At 42.6% G+C, this 24,284-nt stretch overlaps 1 protein-coding gene across 1 annotated transcript in view; it reads right to left on the minus strand.

The window, feature by feature from the left end:
* The window catches only part of LOC140484868 (solute carrier organic anion transporter family member 4C1-like), a 168,221-nt gene that overhangs the window by 27,428 nt on the left and 116,509 nt on the right, over positions 1 to 24,284 (minus strand). Inside the window, exons 7-8 of the mRNA XM_072583602.1 lie at positions 12,412 to 12,556; positions 1,298 to 1,493 (exon numbers count right to left, since the gene is read on the minus strand). Coding sequence (XP_072439703.1) covers positions 1,298 to 1,493; positions 12,412 to 12,556 — 341 coding nt within the window. The remainder of the gene's footprint in view (positions 1 to 1,297; positions 1,494 to 12,411; positions 12,557 to 24,284) is intronic.

Raw genomic sequence — 24,284 nt, forward strand, 5'->3', positions numbered from 1 at the left:
ATAATTTGGTTACCGGCGTTCACATCAACGATGGTGTTTCCATTTTGAAGTGCTCCTTCCAAAAGCACTGACTGCCTCTACATTTCTGATGAGAACCAGCTCATTCTTAGCTTTCAGTAGGTTAGGTGCCTGGCTGCTTGGCCATAGGTGGTCTTAAAGGTGCTGAAGAATCCATGCATGCCATGGCTGTTGGTAACGTTGGTAAGTTGATGTATTTCATGCACGCTTTCTGTCCACCAAATGCTTTTTAGATCATGTGGTTTTACTTGTTGGAACTCAGCCTTCGTGTGCACATCAATCTGCTTTCTTTCCTTTTGGTTTTAGTTTCCAGTACAGGGACACCTCACAATTTAAACTGGTTTGATGAAAATGATCAGGAGACCTAGGAGCTACTAAATCACAAGTGCAAGGTGTTCCTGATATGTTCTCTATTGTATTTGTGATATTATAATGATGTATGTAATCAACCATTAGTAAGGAATTACTGAATTTGAAGATGCCTTAACTAACACTGATCATTCATATAAAGCCATTGATTTTATTGAACCACAGCACTGGGGCTTCAAGCCTTAATAATTAGTATTGAGCTCCACAGCTACCTGTTCCCATTGGTCTTTGACAATCTGTCTAATGGGTCTTCTTCCCAGCTATCATTCTTTGCAACTTCTCCATAAAGATGTACAGTGTCTGAAAATCTTTGAGCTTGTGCTCATCTCTACTTTGCCGTTCTTTACTTTTTCCCAGGTCTGATTCTCTTCAACCAGCCTTACTGCTATTGTTACGCTGAGCATCCTCTTTCACAACTGCAGGCTAGTTTTAAAGTGATGCTAGTTACTAATTATTATGGCCCACTGCTGATGCATCCTGTCAGTGAACAGTGCAGATAGTGTTCTTTGGCAGCAGAGTTCATTCAAATGTCCAGTCAGCTCAAAGTTGGTGTTCTGCCTGCATTGCAAGCAATAGGCATGACTTAAGGATGTCTGTCAACTCCTGTTCCTGGTTTAAGGGCTGTACAATTTGTAGTCCCTCCTTAATTTCCTTGCTAGAAATCTCTGTGCATCATGATTTAGTTATTAGTCACCAGTTATGTTTCACCCTGAACGTTATGTCTGATCCTGACTATGTGTGAAAGACCACAGAAGATCAACTAGTTAAATTAGTTATATTAAATGATGAGAATATTAACCAGTGTCACATCTTGCACCAGAAGTTTACATTGTGATTATCACATAGGTGACATAAAATACATTTCAGATTGTAAATACAGAAAAACTAAAATAATTTCATGTTTACTTACAAGTTATAGTCCTGGTTGACTCCAGCAAATGGGTGGTTTGAACATTTAGCAAAAACAAAAACTAAAGCACAAAGCAGTGATAATATACATGTGACTGCACCCATTCTCATCACATCTCGACATTGGAGTTTCATCTTGGAAATGATGAGCCCACCAATAACTTGACCAATGAAAGCTCCAGGGATAAGTACTGCTCCTTAAAAGTAAAAGATTTGAACCGATTATATCATTATCAGGTCACATGGTTCACTGGAGCTACCTGTGTACTTTCTGGAGAAATATTTATCTGCTACTACCAAAAGTATGTCTTAATAACAGCGATATAACTTTGTTCACAAAGCCATTCATGGTGTCTCCGGCTCACATCAATTCGAAAAGTAGAATATCAACAATTTCTAAATTAAAGCAATAGTAATTATTACATTAAGATGCAGTGAACTTAAAAGAGAGAACTTTTCACTTTGAAACATTTTTATACTTAAGTGTGCCTTGTTTTTCTATCACAGACAATGTAAAATTATTTCTGAAAGGATGAACACAAAGAATAACATGCTGCATGGTCAATCAGTTAGAATTTTAATTAACCCTCAAAACAGCCTGAATAATCCTCCGAATCTCCAGTTCCGTTATAGTGGCAGATGCAATCGTAAGCAGGTTGTAATGGATATTCTGTTCAACAAGATCAGTATTAAGGGCTTAGATCAGAGTGGTGCTGGAAAAGCACAGCAGGTCAGGCAGCATCTGAGGAGCAGGAAAATCGACGTTTCAGGCAAAAGTCCTTCACCAGGAATATTCCTGATGAAGGGCTTTTGGCTGAAACGTCGATTTTCCTGTTCCTCAGATGCTTCCTGACCTGCTGTGCTTTTCCAGCACCACTCTGATCTAAACTCTGGTTTCCAGCATCTGCAGTCCTCACTTTTGCCTAAGATCTATATTAAGTCTGTCACTGTCAAACATTCTATTGATGGAAAGGACGAGACACTAGGTGGTCAGGAATATACAACAAAAGGAATCTAATTCAAAATTTTCAGTGGTAACAGGAATTATCATGGATTTTGAAATTGTTTTTGCAATAAGTATGAGGAACTCATGGAATTCTTTTGTTACTAAATTTCCGGCCATCTGTTCAGCTGCTCGTTGGATGCTGCCTGAACTGCTGTGCTCTTCCAGCACCACTAATCCAGTATGCCGTTGATTTTAACCTACCGAGAATCCTCTTGCAAATATGTCTTCCTTGAAGAAGCTCTTCTCCTCCCTCTACAAGGATCTCAGTGAGTCCCTCTCTCACTGCATCCCCCAGGTCATCTCCTCTGCCCTGAAGCTCTTCAGCCACATCCGCAAACAGGATCGCCACCTATCGCATTCCCAACGCCCCTCCCCTAAGTCTCTCCTCCCTATCTTTTAATCTTAGCCTGCTTGGCATACCCTCCTCATTCCTGAAGAAGGGCTTACGCCCGAAACGTCGATTCTCCTGCTCCTTTGATGCTGCCTGACCTACTGCGCTTTTCCAGCAACGCATTTTTCATAGCCAGTTCTCTGCCTTCCACTAGCTCATCAAGCCAAACATTTCTGTACATCACTCAATTGTTTTCATCCTAGTTCCCATCATGCCTTCTTGAACCATAACATATCCATGAGATCCTCCTTCTGTTCCCTCAACCCAATTCCCAATGCATTTTCAAAGTTTGTGAGAAGATTTGTAGCTCGGATGCTCGTTGTTGTGGTTGTGTTCACCGAGCTGGGAATTTGTGTTGCAGACGTTTCGTCCCCTGTCTAGGTGACATCCCCAGTGCTTGGGAGCCTCCTGTGAAGTGCTTCTGTGATCTTTCCTCCGGCATTTGTAGTGGTTTGGATCTGCTGCTTCCGGTTGTCAGTTCCAGCTGTCCACTGCAGTGGTCGGTATATTGGGTCAAGGTCGATGTGCTTATTGATTGAATCTGTGGATGAGTGCCATGCCTCTAGGAATTCCCTGACTGTTCTCTGTTTGGCTTGTCCTATAATAATAGTGTTGTCCCAGTCGAATTCACGTTGCTTCTCATCTGCGTGTGAGGCTACTAAGGATAGTTGGTTGTGTCGTTTCGTGGCTAGTTGATGTTCATGGATACAGATCGTTAGCTGTCTTCTGTTTGTCCGATGTAGTGTTTTGTGCAGTCCTTGCATGGGAATACCCAGCATTAGCAAAACCAATGTATTGTACAAAATCCCATGCAAGGACTGCACAAAACACTACATAGGACAAACAGGAAGAAAGCTAACGATCCGCATCCATGAACACCAACTAGCCACGAAACGACACAACCAACTATCCTTAGTAGCCTCACACGCAGATGACAAGCAACATGAATTCGACTGGGACAACACTACTATTATAGGACAAGCCAAACAGAGAACAGCCAGGGAATTCCTAGAGGCATGGCACTCATCCACAGATTCAATCAATAAGCACATCGACCTTGACCCAATATACCGACCACTGCAGTGGACAGCTGGAACTGACAACCGGAAGCGGCAGATTCAAACCATCACAAATGCCGGAGGAAACATCACAGAAGAGCTTCACAGGAGGCTCCCAAGCACTGAGGATGTCACCTAGACAGGGGACGAAACATCTGCAACACAAATTCCCAGCTCGGCGAACACAATCCCAATGCATTGCTAACGATCCAAATTCTCTTCATGATCTTCATATTTGGTCACAATGTTCATATGTGTTTTGAGATAGTGTTGTTGTCTGTCCTTAAAATCCGATAGCACCATCACTTCCCTTAATAAACCAGGCCTTCACCTCACTGGAAGAAAATGAAGATTGCAGATGTGGGAGATGGGAGCCGAAGGGTTTGGTGCTGGAAAAGCACAGCCAGTCAGGCAGCATCTAAGGAACAGGAGAATCGACATTTTGGGCATAAGCTGATGAAGGGCTTATGCCAGAAAAGTCAATTCTCCTGCTCCTCAGATGCCACCTGACTGGCTGTGCTTTTCCAGCACCACACTCTTCACCTCACTGTCCTTGCAAATTACCATCACATTTCCAATTTCTCTTTTCTTTCATAGTCCTTGAATGTAATCGCCTTCCAACTCCATGCCTATCTATTCTGAGAACTTCACATTTGAATCTCTTCAATCAGATGTTTACCTTTGCCATAGTACAGGAACAGTTCTTGTCAAAGTCACAAATGACATCCAAAAATCTCTCCATCCTGGTCCCTGTATTTTGACACAGTTTATCATGAAACCCTTGTAATGACACTCTGCTATCACTGGCTGGGTGAAACTGCACTCAGCTGGTTCTATTTTTATGTATTAAATCATAGCTGAGTATCCTTTTTTAAAGCTTCTCCCCCCATTTTTTGGTATCTTCCCAGGATCTCTACTTGACCGTCTCCTATTTCTCATCTACCTGCTGCCTCGAAGTAACATTATTGAACAGCACACTTACACTGACCAGACCCAGCTCCATCTTACCAACTGTTTCAACTCCTCCACTATTGCTAAATTATTAAACTAAATTTGCCAGCCATTGTCCTCAGTCACTGCTCCAAACTCTGCTCTCTAATCACTGCTCCATTCTTTTCCCAAGTAACTGTCTGGGACTACACTAGACTATTTGCAAGACATGCTAAAATGATAGAAATATTTAGCAGGGCTGGTAGTATTTGTCAAGGGAGAAACAGAGTTAACATTCATTAATGCTATTGATTGCAACCAAATTAGACCCTGAGATGCTACATATCTGTGGCATTCCTAAGGCTATTTCACACCTCTAATGTTATCTGATTTCATTCATGCCATAGATTATCTGCTGTTGAAGTCATCAATCATGCTTTTGTTAAACAAGAACTTACAAAAATTCAGCAGGAGGAGACTCCTTGAATCTGGTCACTCATTTGCTCTGATTATAGCTGATCTTCAACTACATCATGCTTCTCATTCCCATATCCCCTAATTTCCTGACAGATGAAAGATCCAACTGCTATTGTTACTTCTAGTTATTCTTACTTGAAGATCTGCTGTCATGGTATATTACACTTACAACAGGACCTGGACAACTTTGGGGCTTGGGCTTACAGTATAAGTAACATTTGTACCACACGAATGCCAGTCAATGACCATCTCCAATAAGAGGCAATCTAAATACCGTCTGTTCATATTCAATGCTGTTACCATCACTGCATCCCAATATCAACATTCTTGGGGTTACCATTGACCAGAAACTCATTTGGACTCACCATATAAATACAGTGGCTACAAGAGCAGGTCAGGGGATAGGTATAGTGTGGTAACTCTCCTCCTGACTGCCCACAATTACCATGCACAAGTCAGGATTGTGATGGAATTGCTCCCACTTGCCTGGATGAGTGCTGCTCCAACAACATTCAAAACACTTGATACCATTCAGGACAAAGCAGCCACTTGATTGGCATCGCACCTCCAAACATCCATTCCCTCCACCACTAACACTAAAGAGCAGCATTATGTACTATCTACAAGATGCACTGTAGAAATTCATGAAAGATACTGAGACAGCATCTTTTAAATGCATGACCACTTACACCTCGAAGAGCAGGTGCCTGGAAACAGCACCACCTGCACATTCCCCTCCAAACCACTCACTATATTGCCGTTTTTTCACTGTTGCGAGGTCAAAATCCTAGAATTCCCTCCCTAAAGGCATTGTGGAGCCATTAGCTCTAACCCACTGCAGATGGACTGCAGCTGTTCAACAAGTCAGCTCACCACTACCTTCTCAAAGGCAACTAAGGACAATAAGTGCTGACCAGCCAGTAACACCCATGCTCAACATCTGTTTGATGTTATCCTCACACATTGACTATAGCTTATCTGAAACTACTCTGACATCTGCCATCCAACTATGTCTAAATTGACCTCTCTTACTGCTGCCGTCCACTTTGCCCTCTGTAACTTTTCACATCCGATCAAGTGGTCAAAATACTGATAGCTTCTTTCCTGGATGACATATTTTTATTCTTTCAATTTCCAATACCTCCTCATTTGATTTATAGTCAGTACAAGTATATAGAATTTTTAGAACTCAAATTTCAAAGGCCTCTAATTTCTTCCGCCAATTTTTACTGTTGACCAAATTTCTGAGGTATACAGGAAAGCAGATAGAATGGAGCCATAGAATGTTCCCTTGTTAATGTTAACACAAATTACTTGTCACCACACTTTTTTGCTATCTCTATCCTTCTAACGTCTGCAACACATTTGCAATTTTCTGTTATCATTTTTACAAATAGAAAAATATACCTATATACTCCAGTGTGACACCATCCACTCTTGTATTTTCGATGTATTCCTTCTAACTATTATTGTTTTTAGCCTTTTTAGACTTTATATTTATACTCAATCCACATTCTAAGCTTCTCGATTTTACTTGATCTATGACTATTTTTGGGTATACTTGTTATGTTCTCGCCTCATACCCCTATTATCAGTGACAAGTATATTGGATTCTTGGATTTTTTTATGTGTACGGACTGAATTATTTAGATGAGTGTATACACAGTCTCGTTACACTGCCCCCCTTATTTGAAAAATACCTGTTTGTCCCTCTTCCTCCCTGATGCTTGTAATTTGGTCCCATTATAGGCTATGTATTAAACCCATAGTTTTACTGTTAGTGTAACATTACATCAACTCATCTATTAATTTTTGATGATCAAAACAATTTTATATGTTTTGCTTTTCTATGAATTCTATATAATTTTGCTTTGTTACATTTAGATATTTATTAAAAATTATTCATATGTAAATAGTTCATTTAATTTTCCTTTTCTTTGTCTAAAATTAGATCCATGTAGCTGAGCCTTAAATAAACTCAAGGATGAAGAGACCACAGCCACCTATAGATTATAAGACCATAGGACATAGGAGTGGAAATAAGGCCATTCAACCCATCGAGTCCACTCTGCCATTCAATCATGGCTGATGGGCATTTCAACGCCGCCTGCCCACACTCTCCCCGTAGCCCTTAATTCCTTGCGAGATCAAGAATTTATCAATCTCTGCCTTGAAGACATTTATCGTCCCTGCCTCCACTGAGCTCCGTGGCAATGAATTCCACAGGTCCACCTCTCTCTGGCTGAAGAAATGTCTCCTCATTTCTGTTCTAAATTGACCCCCTGTAATTCTAAGGCTGTGCCCAAGGGTCCTAGTATCCCCATCTAACGGAAACAACTTCCCAACATCGACCCTTTCTGAGCCATGCATTACTTTGTAACTTTCTATTAGATCACCCCTCAACCTTCTAGATGCTAATGAATACAATCCCAGGATCTTGAGCTGTTCATCGTATATTAGGCCTACCATTCCAGGGATCATCCATGTGAATCTGCACTGAGTATGCTCCAGTGCCAGTATGCCCTTCCTGAGGTGTGGGGCCCAAAACTGGACACAGTATTCTAAATGGGGCCTAATTAGAGCTTTATAAAATCTCAGAAGCACATCGCTGCTTTTATTTTACAACCCTCTTGAGATAAATGACAACATTACATTTGCTTTCTTAATCACAGACTCAACCTTGACAGAATCCTGGACTAGCTCTCCCAGATCCCTTTGTACTTTGGCTTTATGAATTTTCTCATCATTTAGAAAATAGTCCATGCCTGTATTCTTTTTTCCGAAGTGCAAGACCTCACATTTTCTCACGTTGAATTTCATCAGCTATTTCCTGGACCACTCTCCTAAACTATCTAAATCTTTCTGCAGCCTCCCCACCTCCTCACTACTACCTGCCTGTCCACCTAACTTCGTATCATCGGCAACCTTCACCAGAATGCCCCAGTCCCTTCATCCAGATCATTAATATATAAAGTGAACAGCTGCGGCCCCAACACTGAACCCTGCAGGACACCACTTATCAGCTGCCATTCTGAAAAGCATCTTTTATCCCAACTCTCTGCCTTCTGTCAGACAGCCAATCCCCAATCCCTACCAATAGCTCACCTCAAACATCATGGGCCCTCACCTTACTGAGCAGCCTCCCGTGAGGCACCTTATCAAAGGCCTTTTGGAAGTCTAGATAGATAACATCCACTGCGTTTCCCTGGCCTAACCTAATTGTTACCTCTTCAAAGAATTCTAACAGGTTTGTCAGGCACGACCTCCCCTTACTAAATCCATGCTGACTTGTTGTAATCCGACCCTGCACTTCTGTGAATTTAGAAATCTCATCCTAAACGATGGGTTCCAGAATTTTACCAACAACCGAGGTTAGGCTAATGAGTCTATAATTTTCCATCTTTTGTCTTAATCCTTTCTTGAACAAGGGGGTTACAGCAGCAATTTTCTAATCATCTGGGACTTTCCATAACTCCAGTGACTTTTGAAGATCACAACCAACACCTCCGCTATTTCCTCAGCCACCTCCCTCAGAACTCTCGGTTGTAGCCCATCAGGGCCAGGAGATTTATCAATTTTTAGATCTTTTAGCTTTTCTCGTCCTTTCTTTTTTGTACTGGCAACCATACTCAACTCTGCCCCTGACTCTCCTTAATTGTTGGGATATTACTCATGTCTTCCAATATGAAGACTGACACAAAGAACTTATTAAGTTCTTCAGCTATTTCCTTATCTCCCAGCACTAGCCTTCCTGCATCAATTTGAAGCAGCTCAATGTCTATTTTTGCCTCTTGTTTGTTTCTTCTGTATTGAAATAAACCTTTACTATAATTTCTAATATTACTGACTAGCCTACCTTCATTTTTGATCCTCTCCTTTGTTATTTTTCTCTTTGTTGTCCTCTGTTTTTGTAGTCTTTCCAATCTTCTGATTTCCCAGTGCTCTTGGCCATTTTATAGGCTCTCTCTTTTTATTTGATATATTTCCTGACTTCCTTTGTCAGCCATGGCTGTCTAATCCCTCACTCCTCCTCTCCCCAAATCCACAACCCCCCCTCAAACCCCCAGATAATCTTCCTTTTCCTTGGGATGAACCTCTGTACTATGTCCTTAATTACATCCAGAAACTCCTGCCACTGTTGCTCTACTGTCTTCCCGTTAGGCTCTGCTTCCAGTCAACTGTAATATCATTACATCCAATTTTGCCTTCTCTCTTTCAAACTGCAGACTGAACTCTACCATATTATGATCACTGCCTCCTAAGACTTATGGACTCCAATCACTCCTTATTTTAGGAGAGATACACATGCATTCGATGCAGTTCAGAGGAGGGTCACCAGGGAGATATCTAGTTTGATAGATTTGTATTAAGAAACAAGGTAGTGCACCTTTGCTGTATTGTCTCCAAGGTGAATATGTTCTTCCTTCAATATGAGCACCAAATCTGTACAGTATGCTAAACATTTAGTTGGAATGGGGCACTGTAAAGTTAGGTAATGGATACCATTCTCTGCAACTGAAAATATGAGACGGTAGTGATATCAGGATTAAAGTCATGACTTTGGGCCTGGATAAGAATTAGAACTTGGAGGAGAAGGATCCAGTTTCTGTAATCTACTTAATGACATAACAAGGGCTAAGAAATTGGTTCTGCTATGGGAGCATGAATGGTTAGGGGCTAACTAAGAAAACAGTGTTTAGAAAAGAAGATGGTTGAGTATTTTTGTTCATAAAGGATGAGATCATTACAGTAGTTAGAAATGATCTTGACTTGGAGAAGGATTATATAAAAATCAATCTGGGTAAGAATAAGAAATAGCAAAAGAAGAATGCACCAGTGGGAATAGTTCCGAAGGCCCTTCACATTTGCTACCGTGTAGGACAGAGTATACATAAAAATGAGGTCTTGTAAGAAAGGTATGGCAATAATCAACAATGCTATTAATCTTCATATTGATTGGATGAATCAAATTGGAAAGAGAAGCCTAAATGTAAACAATTCAAACTTTAATACCTCCCTGGGACAGGATGGCAGTGTGCATGGCACCAAAATTCACAGCTATTATCTCTCATTAATAGCACTCCAGGCCTAATTCAAGGAACAGGTGTGGGCAAATGGGGCCACCATAGAAAACCAGCCCACTATCCTTCCTTACAAATCCCCCTGCCAAAGCCACCGTTCCCAGTGGTGCTACGGGTACTGAAGAACTGTAGGTCCCTAATGTGCAGGCAGCTCCCAGGCAAGGAATTTCTGTCATACTGAAGGTTTAATTCTGTAGGAGGCCTAACATTGCCCGGTTAAGTGCCTGATTGGAATTAAATAATATCAGGCCTCCTCATGAAATGTAATTCCAAATCACAAGTTATTCTCCAGTGTCACCCACATCAAGTCACAAGCTTAATTTCTAAGGAGTTTGAAATCTCTTTATACTTCCTCAAAAAATTACCTCCATTGAAGTTCATTTACCAATCATACACCCATTCTTCAAGTATATTAAATGCTTTCTTGTATTTTGTCATAGTCTTCCACTGTATTAACTATATCCTCCAATTTCTGGAATCCTGGAAAATGCTGAAATCTACGATGAAGAAAGTCTTAACAATGCATCCAGAAATTCATAGTATGGTCTGACAAATCAACATGGTTTTTCAAAAAGGAAATTATATAGACAAATTCATTAGAGTATTTTGAGGATATAACTGGTCAGCTAGATGAAGGGGAACCTTTAGATGTGGTACACTTGGATTTCCCAAAGGTATTTGAAAAGGTACACACTGAAGGTTGTTATGTAAGTTCTGGGTAATAATTAGCATAGTTGGAGGACTGCTTAATGGACAAAAAGTAAAGAGGAATAAAAGGAGCATTTTCAAGTTGCCAAGCTGTGCCACAAGGATTAGGGCTGGGGCTTCAGCTACTTGCAATCAGTATTATTTAACACTGGCCAAGACATGAAATGAAATGTACATAACTTTGCTGACAATGCAAACCTTGGTAGGAATGTAAATTGTGAGGAGGATAATAAAAACATGAATAAACAGATTAAGTGAATGAACAACAAGTTGCAGGTAATGCAGAATGTGTGTAAGTCTGAGGTTATTCATGTTGATAGTAAGAATAGAAAAACAGAATTTTCTTAAAGGCATGAAATTTGTAAATGTTGATTCTAAGAAGCATGAGGGTACATGTCAAAGGAACACTGGATTTAGCATGCAAATAAAGCAAATAACAAGAAAACCAAAAGACATGTTAACCTTTAGTTCAAGGGGTTTGGGGTTCAAGAATAAAACAGCATTACTAAAATTATATCGGGCTTTGGCAAAACCATGTTTGGAGCACTGTATGCAGTTTTGATTTCCACATTTAATGCATGATTTATTTACACTGAAAACAGTGCACAAAGGTTTAGCACGAGATTGATCCAAGCAATGAGAAACTGAGTGAATTGCTTGGATACTCTCTGGAGTTTAGAAAAATGAGAAGGGATCGCATTGTAACATTCCTGATGCTGAAGCGGCTTGAACAGGTAGAGACAGAGTTGTTTCCCCTAATGAAGGAATTTAGAACATATGCTCCACACTCAGGATATGCAGCTAATCATTTGGGATTGACTTGAGGAGAAATTTCTAGCCCAGAGTTATACTTAAAGCCAAGACAGATAGTGAAAAAGGACACACTTTTGGCATCCCAGGAAATCAAGAGAAAATGGGAATGAGTGAGGTTGAAGCCAAAAATCAGCCATGAACATACTGAATGGTGGAGACTCAAAAAACATATGGCAACCTCCTACTGCTTTCAACTGATCCTTGCATTCAAATCATTTTCTAAAATGGTGCACACTGGGTTCAGCACTTCAATTTGTGAAACATCACTTTCCAACTTTTCTCTGACTCTTTCTCTTTCACTCTAACTCATTGTATTTTTTTTGTAGCCAGCTTATCTATTTGTTAACTATTTCTAGACTGCACTTGGTCTGAAATTAGTTGTGATTCCATAATGTAGTACCTTACTGATGGCCTTTTGAAAATTCAGATTTAATTTCATGATATTTGGCACAAAGTTAATGGTGAAATCTGACCAACAATATATTCTGATATATTATAATTCCGGTGTATCTCATTTTCTTGACAAGCTACTGGCCAAGTTGTGTGTCAATCATCCATCAACTGATATATTTTTAGCAACTTCTGATCAATTATCCTTTTTAATGAATTACTGAAATATGATCTGTTAAGGAAGTTAACTAAACTGCTTACCTCCCAGAATTGCTGCTAGGCTAGCAGTTAGGCCAAACTGATTTTCAATGAATTTTGGCATAAATGTGACAAATCCAGTGATGACCAGTGCTTCAGTGGTGCCTGCTATAACTAAGAATATGAAAACAGGGTTCTTCAACAACAGCTGCAAGGAAAGATATATTTAGCAATTAGTGAGTACAAACTTCTGATGGTTTATTGGATTAATATCATTTTCAATGTACAGCTGAACTGAGTCTCTAGTTCAACCATAATCTCAGCTACAATCAATATTATCCTTTGCGCAAGAGGGTGAAATCTTAACCTGAGTTCCAAATTCTAAATTTGAGACTGATGGACTTTAGGCAGAGACAGAATTGAACTCAATGATGAACCAGGTTGTCAACAATGATATTAAATAGCAAATGTTCAGCATTAACCCACTCAATAAGTTTGCATTCGGTAATCACCATGCTGCTCCTGCAAGCCAATAGTGTCTGGGGTTAGAAGGCAGAGTTAATGTTTCGAGTCTGGTGACCCTTCATCAGAACTTTTATTGCCTGGCTGAACGATGAACAAAATAAATTTGAATGATGGACTGAAAGGCAGTTGAAGGCTGTGGAACTGCACCCCTAAATATTCTGAGATGTCTAAGAGAAGTGGGAGTGGAGGGGTTGCTAAGCTGTGAAAAGAAATACATAATTCAGTACAAAGTAACCAAGCCACCAAAAACCAAATATACATTCTAATATCAATATTTCCTGTGGAAAGATTTATTCTGTGCAGGAGAGGTATGATTGGAAAAGCCCTTAAACTTCTAAATAAAGAACTGAAAGAACTGCGGATATTGTAAATCAGAAACAAAAAGAAAAATTGCTGGAAAAGCTCTGCAAGTCGACGTTGATGCCATGGGGTTGAAGGGTCCCATTGCGGAAAATGAGGCGTTCTTCCTCCAGTTGTCGGGTGGTTAAGGGAGTGGCGATGGAGGGGGCCCAGGACCTGCATGTCCTCGGCAGAGGGATAGGGGGAATTGAAATATTCAGCCACGAGCTGTGGGGTTGTTTGGTGCGAGTGTCCTGGAGATGTTCTCTGAAGTGCTCTGCGAGTAGGTGCCCAGTCTCCCCAACGTAGAGGAGACCGCATCAGGAGCAAGGGATACAGTAAATGACATGAGTGGAAATGCAGGTGGAACTTTGATGGATGTGGAAGGCTCCTTTGGGGCCTTGGACGGAGATGAAGGGGGAGGTGTGTGCGCAGGTTTTGCAATTCCTGCGGTGGTAGGGGAGGGTGCCAGGAAGGGGGGTTGAGGGGTTGTTAGGGGGCGTGGATCTGACCAGGTAGTTGCGGAGGGAATGGTCTTTACAGAAAGCGGATAGGGCTGGGGAGGGATATCTCTGGTAGTGGGGTCCGTTGGTAGGTGGCAGAAATGGCAGAGGATGATGCAATGTATATGGATGTTGGTGGGGTGGAAGATGAAGAACAGGGCGGTTCTGTTCTTGTTGTGGTTGGAGGGGTGGGGTTCGAGGGCAGAGATGCAGGAAGTGGATGAGATGCGCTGGAGGGCATCATCAACCACATGGGAAGGGAAACTGCGGTCTTTAAAGAAGGAACTGGACCTCCTAGGAGCAGATATGGCAGACAAATGGGAAATAAGGGATTGCATTTTTGCGAGAGGTAGCCTGGGAGGAGGTGTAATCAAGGTAGCTGTGGGAGTCGGTGGGTTTGTAGACAATGTCAGTGTTGAGTCGGTCATTGTTGATGGAGATGGAGAGGTCCAGGAAGGGGAGAGAAGTGTCAGAGTTGGTCCAGGTGAACTTAAGGTCGGAGTGGAATGTGTTGGTGAAGTTGATGAACTGTTCAATCTCCTCGTGGGAGCATGAGGTGGCGCTGATGCAGTCATCAATGTAACGGAGGAAAAGGTAGGGAGTGGTGCCGGAGTAATTCCAGAAGAAAGACTGTTCTACGTAGCCAACAAAGAGACCAGGCAAAGCTGGTGCCCATGCACGTGCCCATGGGAGGAATTGATGGAGAAATTGTTGAAGGTGAGGGCCAGTTCAGCCAAACAAATAAGAGTGTCAGTGGAAAGGTACTGGTAGGGACGTCAGGGGTCGAAGAAACTGAGGGCTTGGAGGCCCTGATCATGGCGGTTGGAGGTGTATAGGGGCTTGATGTTTATGGTGAATTTGAGGCGTTGGGGGCCAGGGAAACAGAAGTCTTGGAGGATGTGCAGCCGTGGGTGGTATTTTGAACGTATGTGTGGAGTTCCTTGACTGGGGGTATAGGTCAGTATCGAGATAGGTGGAGATGAATTCAGTGGGGCAAAAGCAGGCTGAGACAATGGGTCGCCCAGGGTAGTCAGGCTTGTGAATTTTGAGTAGGAGGTAGAATCGTGCAGTGTGGGTTTCCCGAACTATGAGTTGAAAACTGTGGGTAGGAGATCCCCTGAGGTGAAGAGGTTGTGTACAGTCTGGGAGATGATGGTTTGGTGGTGTGGGTGAGCTCATGGTCAAGGGATGGTAGGAAGAGGTGTCTTCAAGTTGGCGCCAAGCTTCAGCAGTGTAGAGGTCAGTGTGCCAAACTACCACTGCACCTCCCCTTGTCTGCTGGTTTGATGGTGAGTTTGGTGTTGGAGCAGAAGGCGTGGAGGGTTGCACATTGTGAGGGTGAGAGGTCGGATTGGTGGGGGGAGGTAGAGAGGTTGAGGTGGTCAATGTCTCGGCAGCAGTTGTAAATTAAGAGGTCAAGGGTGGGTAACAGACCGGCATGGGGCGTCCAGGTGGATGGGGTGTGTTGCAAGCTGGCGAAGAGGTCCTTGGTTGGTGGGCAGGAGTCCTGATTGAAAAAGTAAGCTTGGAGGTGGAGGCGACGGAAGTAGTGTTTGACGTTATGACGCGTATTGAATTCGTTGATGCGTGGATGCAGGAAGATGAAGATTAGGCCTTTGCTGAGGACAGTGGTGGGAGGGGGGGAAGCAAACTCGGCAGGGCTGAGAGCTAGGACCTGGTGTAGGGCTGGATCTGGGAGTGTGGGGGGCGGAGACTGTGACTGAAGTGGGAGTAGTAGTGGGGGAATGGGGGTGACATCATTTGCCGAAGTGATGCTCACCCCGGGGTTCTGGGGGAGCGGGCGTAGTGACAGTGGGATCCATGGGGGTGTGTTGGTGGTGTGCAGGTGTGGTGCGTAAGTGGGGGCAGAAGTGGTGGCAACGGCGACAACTGCGGGGGCACAAGTGACGAAACGCGTGGTGTAGATGATGTCATTGGAGGTGGAAGTGGCTGCAGCGGCGTCAACAGAAGGGGCAGAAGTGTGGTTCCGGTTGGACCTTGCATTGTCTTGGCGGCAGCGGATCCTGTCGTGATCGGCAGCAGTTGTCTGGCCGCCGGTTGCAGCGGCTGTTGTCCGGCCGGCGGTCGTGGAGGTGGCATGAGTAGCCGAGTCTGTAAGCTGCCGCACAGCGGGGGCAGAGATGACATCATCGATCGCCACGACGATGACGACTGGCACGGCCTCATGGCTGATGGTGGCTAAGCAGTCCCAGAAGCTGGGGGAAGCTTCTGGAATGTTCCAGGAACGCTGACTATTGAGGTGGATACATAAAAGTTAGTTGTACTTATGGTTTATGACGTTTGAAATGGTGTAGAAATATATAGAACATAGAAAAGTACAGCACAGAACAGGCCCTTTGGCCCACGATGTTGTGCCAAGATTTAATCCTAATGTAAAATATTGTAACAACCTACGCACCCCTCAACTCACTGCTCTCCATGTGCATGTCCAGCAGTCACTTAAATGTCCCCAATGACTCTGCTTCCACCACCACCGCTGGTAACGCATTCCATGTATTCACAACTCTCTGTGTAAAGGACCTACCTCTGATGTCTCCTTTATACGTTCCTCCTAATATCTTCAAACTATGACTTCTCATACCAGTCAATCCTGCCCTGAGGAAAAGTCTCTGGCTATTGACTCTATCTATTCCTCTCATTATTTTGTACACCTCTATCAGGTCTTCTCTCTTCTTCCTTCTCTCCAGAGAGAAAAGTCCGAGCTTATTCAACCTTTCTTCATAAGGCAAGCCGTCCAGTCCAGGCAGCATCCTGGTAAACCTTCTTTGCACCCTCTCCAAAGCCTTTGTATCTTTCCTATAGTGGGGTGACCAGAACTGGACACAATATTCCACGTGTGGCCTCACCAGGGACTTGAGAGCTGCAGCAAAACCTCACGGCTCTTAAACTCCATGCCCCCCATTGATGAAAGCCAAAACACCGTATGCTTTCTTAACAACCCTATCCACTTGGGTGACAACTTTGAGGGATCTATGTACTTGCACACCCAGATCCCTCTGTTCCTCCACATTGCCAAGAATCATGTCTTTAATCCTATATTCAGCATTCGAGTTCAACCTTCCAAAATGCATCACCTAGCATTTATCCAGGTTGAACTCCATCTGCCATTTCTCAGCCCAGCTCTGCATCCTGTCTATGTCGTGCTGCAGCCTGCAGTAGCCCTCTATACTATCGACGACACTTCCAACCTTTTGTTATCTGCAAATTTACTAACCCACCTCTCAACCTCCTCATCCAAGTCATTTATAAAAACTACAAAGAGCAGAGGCCCAAGAACAGAGCCCTGCGGGACCCCACTCAACACTGTCCTCCAGGCAGAATACTTTGCATCTACAACCACTCTCTGCCTTCTGTCAGCAAGCCAATTCTGAATCCAGATAGCCAAATCTCCTTGTATCCCATACTCCTGACTTTATGAATGAGCCTACCATAGGGAACCCCATCAAATGCCTTGCTGAAGTCCATATACTCCGCATCCACTGCTCGAACTTTATCAACCAATCTTGACACCTCCTCAAAGAACTCAATAAGATTTGTGAGGCATGACCTGCCCCTTACAAAGCCATGCTGACAGCCTTTAATCACACTATGCTTTGCCAAATAGTCATAAATCCTATCCCTCAGAATTCTTTCCACAACTTTGCTGACCACAGATTAAAGACTGACCGGTCTGTATTGCCAGCGATTTCCCTATTACCCTTCTTGAAAAGAGGAACAACATTCGCCTCCTTCCAATCCTTCAGTACGACTCCCGTGGAGAGTGAGGAGGCAAATATCCTTGCCAGTGGCTTAGCAACCTCCTTTCTCACTTCCCGAAGCAGCCTAGGATAGATCTGGTCTGGCCCTGGGGACTTATCAATCTTAATATTTTCCAAAATTTCTAGCAAATCTTCTTCATCAATCTTGATCTGGTCAAGACTGTATCCCAGCTCCTCTAAGTTTTCATTTACAACAAATTCCCTCTCTGTGGTGAAAACCAAAGCAAAAAACTCATTTAGGGCTTCCCCTATCTGCTTAAAATCCACGAACAAGTTCCCTCCGCTATCCTTGACCTTCTCCCTGATCATTCTCTTATTCCTCACGTATGAGTAAAATGCCTTTGGGTTCTCCCTAATCCTTCTTGCCAAGCCTTTTTTGTGCCCCTTCCTGGCTCTCCTCAGTCCATTTCTGAGCACTTTTCTAGCAAGCCCATAATCCTCTAAAGCTGTGCTAGATCCTTGCTTCCTCCACCGTACATAAACTGCTTTCTTCCTTTTGACGAGAAGTTCCTCTGTTCTTGTCATCCAAGATTCCTTAATCTTACCTCTTCTTACCTGCCTCAGAGGAAAAAATTTGTGCATCACTCGCAACAATTGCTCCTTAAGTAGTCTCCACATGTCTGCTGTGCCCTTTCTGTGGAACAATTGCTCCCAGTCTGTACTTCCCAACTCCTGTCTGATAGCATCATAATATCCTTTTCCCCAACTGAATATTTTCCCTTGGTAATTGCTCCTTTCACTTTCCAAGGCTATGCTAAATGTGAGGCAGTTATGATCACTGCCACCAAAGTGCTCCCCCACCGCGAGATCTGACACCTGTCCTGGCTTGTTGCTGAGTACCAAATCCAAAACGGCCTCTCCCCTCGTCGGTCTGTCGACATACTGAGTAAGGAAGCCCTCCTGAACATACCTTACAAAATTGGCTCCATCCAAACCATCTACACTTAGGAGGTTCCAGTCGATATTGGAAAAGTTGAAATCACCCATAACAACAATCCTGCTACTTTTGCATTTTTCCATAATCTGCCTGCCTATGAGATCTTTAATCTCTCTATTTCTATTAGGTGGTCTGTAGAAAACCCCCAATGCGGTAGCTGTTCCCTTGCTGTTCCTAACTTGCACCCATACTGACTCAGTAGACAAACCTTCTTCAACAACCTTCATTTCTATAGCTGTGACGCACTCTCTGATTAGCAATGCTCCGCCCCCTCCTCTTTTTCCATCCACCCTGTTCTTTTTAAATGTTCTAAACCCTGGAACATCAAGCATATAGTTTGTTAAGTGTATGAATTCTTCTGAGCATATAATACAGTCGGGGTCCTTTGCAGTTCTGAGAGAGTGTGGCCCTCAGTTGAGGCAGGGTTGACTGTAGAAAGCTTAGATGGTAGCGCATTGCTGCGAGTGTGGAGCAGAGGATCCGGAAGGAGAACCATTGCTGCAGGTTTTGAATTTGTAGTCTGTACTGGTTGTCCTGTTCAGATCCAAACTGTGTTGGTCTGAATGTGGTTCAGAGTCCATGTGGGATCAGTTGATTCCGTAAGCAGGCACTGAGGAAGGAGATGTGGCTGTAGTAGTGAGTCTATTTCAGGATGTGGCTGAAGACGTTCAGGGCAGAGGAGATGACCTGGAGTTGCAGTGAGAGAGAGAGAGAGAGACTCACTGAGATCCTTGTAGAGAGAGGAAGAGAACTTCTTCAAGGTAGGCATCCTTGGAAGAGGATTCACAGTAAGGTTAAAATCAACTAGGTGGAAGTGACTACTGCAGATGCTGGAGATCAGAATCAATGTTAGAGTGGTGCTGGAAAAGCAAAGCAGGTCAGGCAGCATCTGAGGAACAGGAAAATTGATGTTTCGGGCAAAAGCTTCTTGCTGCAGCTTCTTGGCAATGATGGCCATTGCATCCCATATACCAGTCCGTCAATCCTATTCTCCTTGAACATTCGGACAAAGTCCCTAATTGTTCTTATGTCAGGGTCCTCTTCTCCTGGGACGAATCAGTCCTCCAAGTGCCAGTTAGCAGGGAGAACTTCTTCCTCAGATAGCTGTGGAGTCAGAGAAGTGAGATGCTCAGTAGATTATGCTACCGTATTTTCTAACGCTAATGTTCCCACCAAGATGTCAGTAACTGAACTGGTGCGGGAGTGCAGAAGCCAGTCTTGTGCTATAGAGACCTCAGGGTCTCTATGCTCTTGTCCTCGAGGTAAAGGAGGTGACTTCTCGCAGAGCAGCCCATTTCCCTAAGGAGGATATGGCACCAGCCTTTCTGGTCTCTTGGTAGTTATCTGGTTTGTGGCAAGTTGTTCCAGAAACAGTACATAGTAAGATGGATATGGATTCAGATGTCGGGCATGCCAAATAGGCAGGGTAGGTACTTAATGAAGTGAGTTTAGAAAGATGTGGTGAGAGGTTTCTCTTGGCCTTGCAGCAAGAATCCCTCAAACAGTACAACTCAACTCACACTTGTCCATTATCTTTATCCCCTTGGTTCCTGGTTAGTTCAGTAGCTGAGAAAGCTGGTTTGTGATGCACAGCAATGCTAACAGCAAGTGTTCAATTCCTAACCAGCTGAGGGTACCATGAAGGACTTAACCGCTCCCATTACCTGGAGGATAGTGATCCTTGGATTAAGCCAACATTAGTTGCCTTTCTTTAATAAGACAGCAGCTCTATGGGCACTTTGTTCTTGCTTAATTTTGCTCCTGCTGTGTAGAACAGCTAATATGTTGTCACTAACTAGTGTTGATCGGTATCCTGAATGAAAGGTTAATTCTTTTACCAGTAAATGACACATCATGTTACATACTCTGAAGTATGTAAAATATTTTCTCTCAACTTCTCAGCAAACCACATCTTTCGCTCCTTTGTTGAAAGTAAGAACTCTAACTGAGCTATGATTTCAAAAGAAAAGTTCATACATGTCAAATCTTGACAGTGAGTACTAACAGATGAAAGCTGAGCTCAATCCTATTCTCACTGTATAAATGGTATCTCTGAATCTTCACTGTATATGTGCTGCATTTACATGTTCCAGCATAAATTTTATTGTGAGTCGGAACTCTAGCTGATTGTTTCCTCTACTTTGTGTTCACAGTGTAAAGCTTTTGCTGCTAACTTATTTGAAATCATCTAACACAGCATACACAAAGAATAAAATTGTGTATTGTTCAGAACCAAAGCCATGCATTTGCTTCTAAACCGTCAGGATTACCTGATATAAAAACTAGTTTTAAAATTTTGTTCTTTTATCACTATTTTCTTTCATCGATGAACATCTAACTTACTTGCCTTTTAAATTTGCAGATTAATGGAGATGGGAAAGGTGGAACTGTTACAAAACTAATCCCAATTCGCCTGACTTTCATTTATTTCATTTTTCCTGATAGCATCCTTTCACTGTCATAATGGGATTGGATTGGCAAGGGAAATTACTCATCGGGGGAGGAAGAGGAGTAGGAATAGGATATGAAATTCAAATCAAATGATTGATTAACACAATTTGTAAGATTGCATTAAAAAGCAAAGCAGGAAGATACAGATGATGGAGGTGAAAAACAAAAAAGACAGAATAGTTAGTCTTTCTGTCTCCAAGGCCAAAAATAGAAATGGAACTCACGGGCAGTGAATTTTGCAACAAGTCAATGATAGTAAATGCGTTTCAAACTTCATGTTATATTTTTATTGGAGCCATGGAATATCTTGCTTTTTAATTATCAATGATCTTCTTCTTCTTAGGCAGTCTCTTGAGATTGAGGATAACTTTCTTCCACTCTAGAATTATGGATCCTGAGGTGACTAAACAGACTAATGATCTGTACACTCTGCCAAAGGTGGAACAGAAAGTGTTTGATGACGTGGGTGACTGGGATGCTCGAATTAGCTCACAGTCGTCCTGGTGTTTGAACTTGGTCTCTATCTCGGTTTATCAGAGATGCTCAAAATGGATTCCACCCTCAGAGATGCTTTATTTCCAGTCAGGGCAATGTTAAGTGAGATAGTTCCATGAGGGAGTAAGGAAGTCGCATCTTCCAGGGAGAAAACTGAAGCATTTTATCTTCTCTCCTGGTAAAATCTTTCCATGACATAGTTCAGAGTAGAAAGCTTGCTTCAAAGCACTTGTGTGAAGCACACAGATAATGTGGCTCACCCCAACACAGTTGATTGACTGTAATCAGTGCCTCTATGCTGGGGATGTTGGTGTGAAAGAGGATACTAACATTAGAGCACTCATTTTGCCATTAGATTTAGAGGACTTTACAAAAGCATCCTCCAGTGGCGCTTTCTTGAGAGATTTGAAGCATCAGCTGTATATTGTCCATCTAGCCGTCCTGTAGAGGAGGGTGGTTAACAGAATTGTCTGGTCTACTATGAGCTTGGCACCAGGTTTGAGGTCTTTGTCATCAAACACTCTGTTCTTCACATGATCAAAGAACATCCTGGAACAATGGAGATGTTGTTGAATTTCATCACTGATAAAATACTTCCTCAGTGACAGGATCCTCCCAAGAGAATTGATCCATGCCACCTACTGTCGGACCACCTGCCCCATCCCCACCCCTCCACCCAAACCCCCCATCAACCCATGAATCTTGATAGTCAGGGACAATGTTGTGTGGACAAGCAGGCTGGCAAAGGACCTTTGCTTCCCTGAAATTTAGCTGAAGGCATATTTTAAAAATGCTTCCATGAATGGACAGCAGTGGTCAGTCACTCCAACATAGTCACATGTGAGTATAGAGCTTCCTTCACAGCAGAACAGAAAAAGAAATAAATGAAAACCAAGCTACCTACATATAGGACACAGTTAGAAAAATCTTAAAACACATGGTAAAACAAAATTTTCCACCTACCTTCTAACAAAACAATTTTATAGAAATTCAAATCAAGAAGAAAGTATACCTCTACATCAAAACTTTTTAAGTTTTGCTTAACTGACTCTCCTCAGTTTCTGTCCTGTGAGCTGTGGAGCCTTCTTATGCGAATATGCACAAATTGGGATCTTTGATTTTCTCAGCATTTAATAACCTGCAGATTTCTAACTAAATACTCCTGGTTTTTAAATTGCAGTTAAATCTTCCATCTGTGACAACTGATTTCCTTGACCCACTCTAAAGACTTCTACCTCGCAGGGAAACGAGTCAATTGCCTCTGGACTGCCTCTAAAATTTCAATCTTGGATTTTCTAAATCAAAAGTCAATCCTTACTGATTCTGAACTGAAAACAAGTTAATACCCTTTAATGTTTAATCTACTTGTCATAAACCACAACAGTGTAAAGCACTCGATGACACATTCCCGAGTACCTTAGCACCTGACTGAGTTATTTTTAGAACTCAATACAAAAGTAACCAACATCCATATGCCGCTATCTTGAAATCTGAATTTAAAAGTTAATATTAATATCTCTATAAATGATCACAATTGCCCACCACTCCGCTCATATCCATGAAGTTTCCTGTTGGAGTGGTTCTTCTACACTGAATGAGTGGAAAACTGTATTCAACAAATCTCACCTCCAGTCCAGAATTAGGACCATCCCATTCTCTGCCTTTGAGGTGCAGCATAAAGATGACACCTGCTACTTTCAATGCTATTGCTTTGCCATGTCCTTAGCTAACTGGCCAATGTCATGCTGAATAATTAAAAGTAAATAAATATGTCCAGTGCCTTTGTGCAAACTTCTCTAAGTTTTTAATTGACTCATTTTTCCAGAAGAATTGTAGACACTTGTTTTCAGTCACTGGAAACAGCACAGTAGACAAACGTGGCGACCATGAAATACCAAGGTGAGAATATCTAGTCAGTAGATGGCTCAGATATGGCTGCTTCAAAATGTTGCCTATTAATCGATATAATACATTTAATGCTGCACATTGAAAAGTATAACTGCTAGACTGTTTACCGTGCATGACTATAAGACATCAAATTAGACATTCAAGCAGCTAATAACAGCTGAAACCCTGTGTGGCACTTCCAACAAAAGTACAGGCAGTAGAGGGCCCAAAACAGTTTTCCAATGCAGAAAGAATAGAGCCATAGAGTCATAGAGAAGTACAGCACGGAAACAGACCCTTCGGTCCAACTTGTTCATGCCGACCAGATAACCTAATCTAGTCCCATTTGCCAGCACTTGGCACGTATCCCTCTAAACCCTTCCTATTCATATACACACACAGGTGCCTTTTAAATGCTGTAATTGTACTAGCCTCCACCATTTCCTCTGGCAGCTCATTCCACACACCATCCTTTGTGTGAAACCTTTTATACCTTTCCCCTCTCATCCTAAACCTACGTCCTACAGTTTTGGACTCCTCCCCCCCACCACCACCCCACCACACACAGAGGGAAAAGTCTTTGTCTATTTATCCTATCCATGCCCATCATGATTTTATCAACTTCTATAAGATCATCCCTTAACCCCCGGCGCTCCAGGGAAAACAGCACATCTGCCACTTCTCAGCCCATTGGCCCATCTGATCAAGATCCCAATGTAATCTGAGGTAACTTCTTTGCTGTCCACTACACCTCCAATTTTGGTGTCATCAGCAAACCTACTAACTATACCTCCTATGTTCATATCCAAATCATTTATATAAATGTTGAAAAGTAGTGGACCCATCACCAATCGTCTGTGGCACACGACTGGTCATAGGTCTCCAGTCTGAAAAGCAACCGTCCACCTCCACCTTCTGTCTGCTACCTTTGAGCCAGTTCTGTATCCAAATGGCTAGTTCTCCCTGTATTCCATGAGATCTAACCTTGCTAACCAGTCTCCCATGGGAAACCTTGTTGAA

Source organism: Chiloscyllium punctatum, chromosome 2 (genome assembly GCF_047496795.1).
Source record: "Chiloscyllium punctatum isolate Juve2018m chromosome 2, sChiPun1.3, whole genome shotgun sequence".
Taxonomy (NCBI): Eukaryota; Metazoa; Chordata; class Chondrichthyes; order Orectolobiformes; family Hemiscylliidae; genus Chiloscyllium; species Chiloscyllium punctatum.